General features: G+C 38.3%; 1 protein-coding gene across 1 annotated transcript in view; it reads right to left on the bottom strand.

The window, feature by feature from the left end:
* Nucleotides 1-11,154, bottom strand: part of Ccdc158 (coiled-coil domain containing 158) — an 84,509-nt gene extending 73,355 nt beyond the window's left edge. The window contains 7 exon segments of the mRNA XM_004649027.3: nt 1,485-1,599; nt 4,331-4,441; nt 6,184-6,260; nt 6,826-7,153; nt 7,353-7,462; nt 10,741-10,958; nt 11,097-11,154. Coding sequence (XP_004649084.2) covers nt 1,485-1,599; nt 4,331-4,441; nt 6,184-6,260; nt 6,826-7,153; nt 7,353-7,462; nt 10,741-10,958; nt 11,097-11,154 — 1,017 coding nt within the window.
* Nucleotides 11,155-11,362: the final 208 nt, after the last annotated feature.

The following is an 11,362-nucleotide window of genomic DNA, read 5'->3' as shown; positions in this document are numbered from 1 at the left end:
GAGAGAGAGAGAGAGAGAGAGAGAGAGAGAGAGAGAGAGAGAGAGAGAGAGAGAGAGAGCGCAAAGAACCAATGTTCTTCCCCAGGATGTTGTTTCTTGCATCCAGTTAAGCAGCATAAGGTGGTGGTGGCCACAGTTAAGAAGGATTTTGACTAAGAGGGATGCGAGGGTTGGTGTTATTCGCTACAACCCACCAGTGAATCATGAGGTCAAGTGAAGGAGTCAAGCCAGCACTTGATCATAAACTGAGCTGCATTTTTACTCTGAAGAATGATCAGAATCTGGTGAGGTAGTGGTATATTCCTGTAATCCCAGGACTTGGGAGACCGAGGCAGGAGGATCTCTGTGAGTTCAAGGCCAGCTTGGGCTACAAAATGAGTTTATGGCCAGCCTGAACTGCATAGTGAAACCCTGTCTCAGAAGGACAAGAACAAAGAATCTGGAAAGACACTGTTGCAGAGGACCCAACCTGTTACTGAGATTATACTGCCCAATTTCATGTTACTGTCCATTGCTTAGGTATTAGCAAAACCATGTCTAACTTTTTTACCTTTCTTATCTTGCCACAGGGGTTAAAGGCTAAGGTCTAATTTCCATGTTTGAAAGTAAGCCAAAACAGCCTTTCCTGAGCCCAATTGGGACACTTTGTAGATGAAAGGTAATGTTAAGAAAACAGGACCATGGGACAGCAGGCATAAACTGAGACAACTCCAGACAAATGTCATGCAGGGCCACCCTTCCCATAGGGAATGCAGAATGAGAGCTCCTCTGAATGGCAGTTCTTTGCTTATTTGTAAGGATTTTACAGTAAAGATTTATTATTTATTGTTATGTATTTATTAATTAAATTACTAAAAATCTATATTCTGGGTAAACCACTGATAATGATATTAGATAATTTCTCTTTAGCTAGGGAAAACAAAAAATAGAAACATAATATCAAATATTAGTTAATATCAGGTTTTAAGAGGAATTATGATGAGAAATGAAGGCTTAGTTCCCTAATTTTATTTTTAATCTTAAAAATTCAGTTTGTGAGCCATACAATGATTCCAAGTTTAGTCGTAGAGGAAGTAGGTCCCCAAAATATGGACTGGTAGGGGTAGACCAGTTGGTACTTAAATATTTGCTAGCTCTAAGCCTAGTAAAAATATTATGGTCCTATTTTAAAATTTCTTTCTTGTTTATTTATCTTTGTGATCCTGCAGACTGAATGTAGGCCCTCACACATACTAAACCTGTGCTCTATTACTGAGCCACATCCCCAACCTTTGAATTTATTTTTTAAAAACCTAAAGTGTACAAACATTTAAGAATGAGTTTTAGCATACTGTTTAAATAAAAACTTGTTTCTGTATGTTTAAAAGATAATTTAGCATCTTCCTACTCCAGTTTATAAACTGATTTTAATCTGAGTTACAAATATACTGCTGATTTTGTACATAATAGTCGCAAGGAAGCAAACTAGCAAAATCTAAATTTACCTTATCTTCATACATCCTTTTGGCCTCCCTTAATTCAGAACGCAGCTGAGAAACAGTAGATTCCAGGTCACTGAGCTGACGCATGTACATTGAATTTTGGTTTCTTGCTTGTTCTCTAAGACAAGGTTGAGAAGGGATATAAAGGCAAAAACAAACTAAGAATATTTGTGATACCCACAGGTATTCTAGCTTTTGGACACTATCTGTAATTACTTTAGATGGCATTACTAGCCAACTGTTTTTTATTATCCAAAATTGCTTCATAAAAGTTGTAGCTGTGGTAGGCATGGTTGTTCATGCCTGTAATTCCAGCACCTGGGAAGTTGAGGCAGGATTATTGTAGTGTTAGAGGCCAGCCTGAGCTACACAGTGAGTTGAAAGTCAACCTGAAATACACAGTAAGACCTATCTCAAAAATAAATGACCCAGGATATAGCTTAGTGAGGCAGTGCCTGTCTGGCATGATGTTCTCAGTTTGATTCCTGGTACTAACAACAACAACAATGTTGCAGCTCAGAGATGGGAGCAGAGCTCAGTGGTAGATGTATACTTGGTATGCATGAAGCCTTCTGGGTTCAATGCTCAGTATAGAGATAGAGACAGAGAGAATAGTAAATGCCAAAATCAGTGATGAGTACATGGGAATTAATTATACCCTTTTTCCTCTACTTTGTATATGACAGAAAATACCCATAGAAAAAGTCTGTAGTATGTTGGACACAGTGATACACTCCTGGGATCTCAGAGGTTGAGGCAGTAGGATTCCAAGTTTAAGTCTACCTTGGGCAATTTAGCAAGAACTTGTCTCAAAATAAAAACTTTTAGTTTAACATATCAATACTTGATGGAAAATACCTATTCCAAGTCATCTCTAATATGTTTGATATTCAGATGGATAGTGAGGTTAAGCTCAACTGTCTATGTTATAGGGTAATAATATCATTAAGCTTCTCTTTTGGAAGGTTAACAACTTCAGTTTGCAGAATGAAAATTAGAGAAAAAGAAGGGCTGCAAGGACAGCCAACATTTTGGCCCTAGCTTTTCAAGGTCAGTGAGGACTTAGGACATAAGAGAACCTGTACTATAACATCATGTAACTCAGTTGTGTCCCAAATTTTCTGATCAAGGAGATTATGGGGCCACAAAGGAAAGACAATGTAGAGTGTGCCTAAGGAGAGTCACATGGGGAGAAAACATTCTCTCAGGCTTTTACAGAGAGCAAATTGGTCAAGCAATGGCCATGACTCATCCACATGGCTGACACTGACAAAGGATCTACAAACTGCAGTACAGGGTTTCAGGCTAAATCCTGAGGGGATTTGACTGACCTTGTCAGATACAAAAGTTACATTTCTTATTATATAGGTCTTGCTTTATCTTGGTCTTAACCATCCAGCAGAAAAGTATAAAATGAAGGTATAAAAAGTAAAGCCATATTAATATGCTGAAATGTAAAAAGCTCAAGTCAACAACTTTGACATTGCCAGTCCTACAGATAACCCACTATTATTATGGACTACTGGACTATACTGGATTATTTTGCTGAATTCACATATCTACAATATTTAAATGGCAACAGAATACCCATCTCTGACAAAACTAAACAAAAAGAGGTGATATAAATGAAGGACCATTTTGTATCTATATATACAAAATAGTTAGGATAGATATACAGTTACTTTCTCTTCATTCAATGAGAAGAAAGATTTGTAGTAATAGTGTTTGGACAGAATATCATGTCTGTATCTTGTGCTATGAATAATTACTACGAAGACAACAATATGCAATGTAATAATTATTGAAACTGTCCTACTAACCTGTTTTGAAACTGTCTCATTGCTATTTGTTTCTTAATAAAATTAATTTAAAAAATAAAATAATAAATAAAAAAATAAAAACTTTTAAAAGGCTTGGAATGTAGCTAAGTGATAGAGCACTTGTCTAGCATGTACAAGGGCTTGGGATCAATCTCCAGTACCTTCTCCAAAAAAGTCTTAACATACTATTTCAAATTATAAAATTTTTATATGCATATATATATTTTATCTATATGTATTATGTACTATGTACATATATACATGAGTTTACATGTGGTGTACTTTCTTGCTTTATTCTATCAGTTTAAATATGAACAAATCACACTGGGTGTGGTGGCGCATGCCTGTAATCTCAGTACTTGGGAGGCTATAAACAGGAGGATCACTACAAGTCCAATCTATGCAGTGAGACCCTGTAGACCCTCCAGACTTTGTCCTACGATACAAAAATAAATAAATAAATAAATAAGAACAAATCTTAATCTTGAACAGCCAGTTCCAGGAAGTCCAAATACAATAATACTTCTTGTATGGTCAGAGAATACTGTTTGTGAAGACATCATTTTTGTTCATTTAAGTATTAGAAAAGCTATACTTTCTTGTGGGATCAATTACTAAGCAATAGCTAAAAGATCTTAGAATAACAAAGACAACAATAGGCAATGTATTAATTATTGCAACTGTCCTACTAAAAAATAAAAAATAAAAGACCTTAGGATATAAAATTAGTTAAATAATATTTTAATTTAATTTTTATTTATTTATTTAGCACAGGGTCTCACTTTGCAGCCCCAGTGCTGGGATTACAGGCATGCATCAACATGCCCAGTTTTGGTGGCCAGTACGGCATGCCTGGGGTTCTGGGGCCAGCATGGCATATGGTACCGGGGGATCAAACCAAAGTCCTTGCGCTTTCCAGGCAGATGCTTAGACCACCAAGATATCTTCTAGGCCCTAAATAATATTTTTTAAATAAAGATCAATTTCAATTATCAATTGAATCTCAAACCCCCAGTATACTGAACATACTGAATAATTTCCAGTTGACTTTGGATACTGTTGGCTTGGCTCCGAGCACTGCTAGCTTTCTCTGTAAGTCCTGTTATTTCAACTTCATGTTCACTTATCAATTGCTCAATTCTATAGAAAGAATATGATGATGTTAATTGATATAGAAAATTTCACTTGACTATAAAATCATTTTTAAACTGATTTTCAACATTCTTAAATTTAGTATTTTGCTTCAGATTTGTATATGCTACTCTTTTAGTACAGAATCCTTTAACCAAATCTTTTAAGGGTTAGTTAGGTTATAAAATGTAGAATTTAAAATTTTTTAACATTTAAATGAAATATGAGTGCTGAATAGGGAATAGTGGCACAGATCTATAATTGCAGCTACTGGAGAGGTTGAGGCAGGAGGTTATCACAGAGCCCAGGAGCTTGCTTCCAGTTAGCATGGACAACCTAGTTTCAAAAAAAGAATTATGAGTACTGTATATTTGATGACACTCATGTAGGATCTAGGGAAGGATTCTGCACACTCAACACATTACAAATATAAGTTTATAAATATCCAAACTTATGGAGACTAAGTCATAGAGACTAAAAATCTTTACATTAGCTCAGGTCAGGTTTTGCCAACAAATGAACAATGAGTTTGGTCCTTGACCACATTTTAGACAGGCATTTCTAAGCTCTCTCTTAACTAAGACTTGCTCTTAGCACTAGTCCTCTTTCTGGTCCAGCCCAGTCCCAACAAGAACTCTGCCCAGTCATTTTGGGGAGGACCACCTGAGCAGCTCTCCTTGAAAGAAGAGTGATCGTCTCCATTTTGGCTGAGCCTGGCCCTATTTCCTTGTATTGGTATGTACAGAGCTAGCTAGGACTTTTCCTTATCCCTTCAATTAGCGCTAAACAATGAATATTGGTCAACCCCACCTGCTGTTCTTTAATATGAGCTGGATCGAGATGAGATGAAGAGCCAATGCTCCACACTGTCAGCTGGGATCAAGCTTCGAGATAGAGGCTATGACTTGTTGGGGCTTAAAAGATTACACATCAGAGCTGAAGCACCAGACCCCAAAATGTTAGATACCATCTCAATTATGTAGTGCAGATTACTCTCCGCATATCCTTTTCTATGCATATTGCAGAGGTAAATACAAGCCTCCTACCTTGCCCAGCTCACAGTACTCACCTACTTCCTGCCATTCTCAGGCACTCATCCTCAAGCCTCCTTCATGACTGAATAAAACCTGGGTTTGGCCCTGAGTTGAGGCCTTTGTTCTGGATAGCCATCACCGTGGCTGGACTTAGGACCCCTTGGTTCCCCATAACTATAAAAACGCTTTAGTGTCTTTATTCTCACTGTGAGTTGCACTAGAAGTGGTAGATTGGGAATTAACTTGACAAAATTCCAATAACTTACACATGGGGTTACAAATATAAACTTCCTGGACTGAGACCAGGACCAGGAAGGGTTCTCCGTAAGTTTAGCAAGACCCCTCCATCCCTGAAGCCTGATCAATGAAGCTCTCGTCCCCCATCATGGACAGCTAAGTCCTGAGCTACCGTGGGCAGGAAGCACTGGATGTCTGCATATAATCACTTCCCATTCACTGCTTCCCCACTGGCCATACTATACTGAGAGTTGGGCTTAGTCTTTCTCTCCTCCTGCAAAACATCTATTGAATTAAACCTTTCTTACCACTTTAACAAGGGTAAGAAAAATTATTTTCTTTAACACGAGTTTGCTGCAAATCTATAAAAAGATTTATGTCTCAGAGCTTTTTAGATTTTAGAATTTCAGGTAAGCAACTATATACAGAACTGCGGTATGGTTTCATTCTGATTTTTCCATACCTCAGTGAGAAACCTACCTGTCTTGATGTTGTTGCAGTAGTAGCTCTATTTTGTTCTGTGATTCAGTTTTCAGTGTTTCAAGTTGATCCTCTACCTAGTTTTTAAAAATGAGACATTGCTTTAGGTAAGTGAAAACTAAAGCTTGTAAAATTCACAGATTTTCACCTAAAAAATGCTTTAGATATTCAAATAGAATGCTACTTCTAATATATTCTATTACTATACTTTATTAGATCTTCTATTCTGGTTACAGTTTCAGGAAGCTGTATATAAATCAAGTTAACTTCCTATCAAGGCAGATCACTGTGGGCAGGGCATGGTAGTACACCCTTGTAATCTCAGTTATCTAGGAAGCTGAGTCAGGAGTGTCATAAGTTCAAAGCCACCTTGGTCATTTTAGTGGAATTCTGCCTTAAAATAAAAAAATAAAAAGGGCTGTAGCTCAGTGGTAGATCTTTTGTCTGGCATGTATAAAGTCCTGGGTTCAACCCCCAGTACCACAGAGGGGGTCAACTCTCACTGTGAAAGTAACCTCTGTTAATTCAAAGAGCAAAAGCAAGAACTAGGTTTACTTTAAAGAACTTTTTAAAAATTATATATGCAATACTATTCTTTTTTGCATTTTAATACAAAATTGAAATAGTTTTCTCACCACTTACTGGAAATATCCTCCCTTTCAGATAAGAAATTTCTGTGTCTAATTCTCTTAGGACTTTACTAACAGCTGTGCCCAAGCTTCTGAAGGGCATGGTAGCCATATTGTCCTGTTCATGTATTTTCTTGCCCGACGCATCTTCAAAGTCAGTTAGGATGGTCCGGATCTCCTGCAGGACTCCTTCATGACTCAGCATCACCTTTCTGAGCTGCTCCATCTGTGTGCTGCTGTCTTTCAGCATGTCTTCCTTCAGGCATTTGGCAGCTTCAAGTTCATGAACTGTATTTTGAAGCTGATTTCTCAAATCCTCCTGAGACTGACTCTCCCTTCGTCTATGAAATTAATGAAAGAAAGAAATAATATTGATAACACTAATGCATAAAAGAGATTTTTGTTAAAGAGTAAAAATTTAAAAATAACTCTATACCTGGGGATATAGCTCAGTGGTCAAAGACCTGCTTAGCACACAAGTCCTGGGTTGGATCCCTAGCACTTTGGATGGGAAAAAAGAGTCAGATAATAAATCCTAACCTGATGTCAGCCATGGCGTCTCTCTCCATCTGCATCTCTTGAAGTTTTGTCTGTAAATCAATGACTGATTGCCTTAGGTAAAATTTTTGTTTCTCATGTAGTTCATTGCTCTGTGAGGAAAAATGTCAAGCAAATTAATCTCCATTAGGTGAACATAGATTTTTGCAGCTAATAATTTCCAAAAGGCTATTAATAATTTCTTGCTATGGATATGGTACTTCCCTCATCACTTCTGTCCCAATTGCTCATCTTTCCCCTAGAGTACTGAACACCGTAAGTAGTTTCCTTACCTCAAGCTTGGACTCTCACCTATTGTCTACCTTGCAACAAATCTAAAACAAATGAAAATGGGAACACATTTCGTTCCTTTAAAATACCAAAACTAATTGAAATTATATATATAGAAAAGCCAAACACAACTTCTACCATACTTAAAATATTGAAAACATACAAAACCACCTAAAAATCAATGCGTGTAGCACAGATAAACTTAAAGCTTTCTAAAAGCAAGAAGTGAGGGACCTCCCAGTGTAACTGCTGATGCCTCACCTAATTATCCCAAAGCAGTGCATCAAGTTCTGCCCATAAAGAGTTTGTCATCAGCTCTTCTATTGCCTCATCCTTCAGTCTGAACAGAAAAACAAAACCACTGAACCCTGAAAGAAAGATACTAAAATAAAGACAGACACCAAGACTAAACAAGCAAACACCCAGAAATAAAGACAATGCAAAGAATGAATGAATATTTTAAAAAATGATTATGTGCAGAGAACTCCAGAACACATTATAGCTATAAAAAGCAAAACAAAAAACAATAGGAAGCTATGGGGCACACCTATAATCCCAGCAGTTGGAAGCTTGGGGCAGGAGGAATGATTTGAATTCAAGACCAGCCTGGATTACAAAGTGAGTTCAAGGCCAGCCTGAACTGCATAGTAAGACCCTATCTCAAAAATAAAATAAATAAATAAATAAATAAATACAGGATGCTATGCTAGAGAGATTGGGGATGAAGTCCTAAAAATTAAAAATATGGTTGCAATGCACAAGGTCCTATGTTAAAAGCTCCAGCACTTAAAAAAGATTTCAAAATAAAAAAGAAGAAAAACATGGTGAGCTAAGGGCATATCTAAGGGTAGAGCACTTGCCTTAGCACACAGAAGGCCTTGGATTTTATTTCCTTCACTAACAAAAGAAAATTTTAAAAAAATAGGAAAGTAATTACTTGGTCAAATGCTGAAAAGTGAGAGGAAAAATATAAAGTGTCAACTGCATTTACCATCATCGCTTGCCCCTACCATACTACAGATCTCCCTGTGCACCTGCTAGGGACCTTGTCTTTCCATCTTTATTTGACCAGTACCTAGCACCATGTCTCTGACATAGGAAGTACATGCTAAGTAGCCAATGGTCCTATTATTTAATGATTTAACATATTTGTTAGGAGGCAATTAAGTGTAACAAGCTTTGCCAGGGAATGGACACAGAAAATAAATCAAGACATTGTTTCTTTTCCTCACTAGTGCTTCTGTGCTTACTTTGTCTCTACACATTCTTTAGTGTATCTGTCATAAAGGATTGTCTCTATTTGCTTACGGGACCAGCTCCCTTCTAAAACAATGAACTCCTTAGGAATCCTACTGTATTTGGTGCTAAATGCTCATTATAATACAGTGGTACATAAATTTTAGCACTTAATAAAATTGTTGGCTTTTCTCCTAAAAGTGCTCATAAGAGTGTCAGCCAGATAGCTCAGCAAAGGCCAGGGAGATGGCTCAGTGGAATAAGCACTTCCCTGGCAAGTGCAAGGGCCTGAGTTCAATCCCCAGTTCCACAAAAAACAAACAAACAAACACAGATGGCTCAGCCAATTAAAGTGCCTGCTTAGGTAGGTGCAGGGACCAGGGTTCAATTTCTAGCTTGCAGTGCTGGCCCTGCCCCCAGGGCGCACTGAGACATCGATTAAGTCTGGGCGTGGTGGTACACACCTGTAATGCCAGTTTTTGGGAGGCTGAAAACAGGAGGATCACTACCAGTCTATGTGTCTGATCTGTACAGTGAGACCCTGGAGACCCTGTACTAAAAATAAAATAAAAAGTGCTTATAAAGTCTGATGAAATAGATAGAGCAGTGGAGGTGTGCCTACGGCCTGTGTGCCACAGCAAGTTGTCTGCTATCACTGGAAGTTCTAAAAGGCTGCCTAGAGATCCAAGTGCCTGCCTGGCAAGCACAAGGACCCGGGTTGAATCTCTGGTACCACATGCCGTGCCAGCCCCCCACATGTTGAGCAAGCCACTGAAACCAGGTGTGGTGCTGGACACCTGTAATCTCAGTGTTGGGAAGACTGAGACAGAAGGATCAGCACAAGGCCAAGCTACATAGTGAGACCCTATACCAAATATGTAATTTTTTCAAAAGTACAATACAATGTATTAAACAATACAACATGTGCATAGAAGGCAGTGACTGTGTGGAGAACACAAACACACCCACTCTAACTGGAGGACCAATTTCAGGGAAGGAAATGTCTGGGCCTTGATGGGCAGTAAGGGTGGGTCCAGTAGGCAAGAAGAAGTAGCCAAGGCCATGGAGTTCCAACACTACACGAGACATCAGAGATGAGTGAGCGGCTCGGTGCTGCCGAACCTGAGGGCACAATGGAGAACAGACACAACCATGGCCACAGGAACCCAGGAGAGGGTTGGTCCATAAGAGCTGGAGGGTGGAGGGTGATCACTTTTAGCCTGTGGATTCTGGGGCCCAATACACAACTGTAAAGCCAGACTAATTCTGTACGAAGTCCACTTAAAATTTTTGGCAAACTTCTCATCTCTATTCAGTTATATTATGTATACATATAGGTCTAAAAACATACCCTCCTAAAATCAATTCATGATAGCAAGACAGTAGGCCTGAATCATTTATTATTATAAAATGAGTATCACTAATAGTAACATTCTTTTTTTTACTGTAGCATTCTAAGATATTCAAATTTCATTAAGATTATAACATGAAACCATGGGATTATGATCAATTTGTTGTTGTTGCTGTTGTTGTTGTTAAGAAAGTCTTGCTATATAGTTTAGGTTGACCTTGAACTCACCACAGAGTCCAGGCTGGCCTTGGACTCATAGTAATTCTCCTGAGTGCTGGGATTACAGGCACATGCCACTATGTCTGGCTATGAATAATTATTAGCAAGAAGAAAATAATGAAATAGACTTCTCATCAGCTCAATTTTGAATAGTGAAATAGATAGCACTTGTTAGCTTGACCCACAGATCCATGATTTACATCTTCATTTAGGAAATGCAGATTTTATTCTAAGATAATTCATGTCCCTCTTGTCCCTAAACAATGAAAGGTGCTAGAAGAGAATGCAACTCACTTCATTTAGTCTTCTCTGCAAATCTTTGACTTGATGTGAATATTCTTCCAAAACACGTTCAATGTGCTCTTTCCCTGGGTAAGCGATGATTTTTCTGGGAGAATCAAGTTCGATTTCATATTTAGGGAAAACAGGAATCTGTGTCAAAGTCCCAGTTGAAGTTGTGTTTTCAATTATTGTACCACGAATAGATGACACAAAAAATGGGCTTGAGGAACCTAAGTATTGAATAATTCATTAATTAGTTTATTCATAAAATAACTATGATAAACATTACACTATTCAAATTTACACTAAGTGGCTCCCATCTGAGTCTTAAAGAAATGCAAGATAAAAATAGGCAAGTGAAAGAATACTGAAAGCTCCCGTAGGAAGAAGACACAGGAGGCTGTGGCTGCGGGAGGGTGACAACATGATACTTGTGCAGGGTGCACCTTGACATATCGCAGAGCAAGAACAGAACAGGCCAGCCAGGTGTGGTGGTGCACAGGAAGCTGAGGCAGGAGGATCATCACAAGTTCAAGGCCAGCCTGGGTTACACTGTGAGTTCAAGGACACCCTGAACTGCCAAAACAAATGACCAAACAAACAAAAATAACCAGTCCAGAGGACAGGAGAAGAA

The sequence above is a fragment of the Octodon degus genome, unplaced genomic scaffold (genome assembly GCF_000260255.1).
Source record: "Octodon degus isolate 3935 unplaced genomic scaffold, OctDeg1.0 scaffold00305, whole genome shotgun sequence".
Classification (NCBI taxonomy): Eukaryota; Metazoa; Chordata; class Mammalia; order Rodentia; family Octodontidae; genus Octodon; species Octodon degus.
Note: the sequence above shows the minus strand (reverse complement) of the source record. Positions and strands in the feature narration are given on the sequence as shown.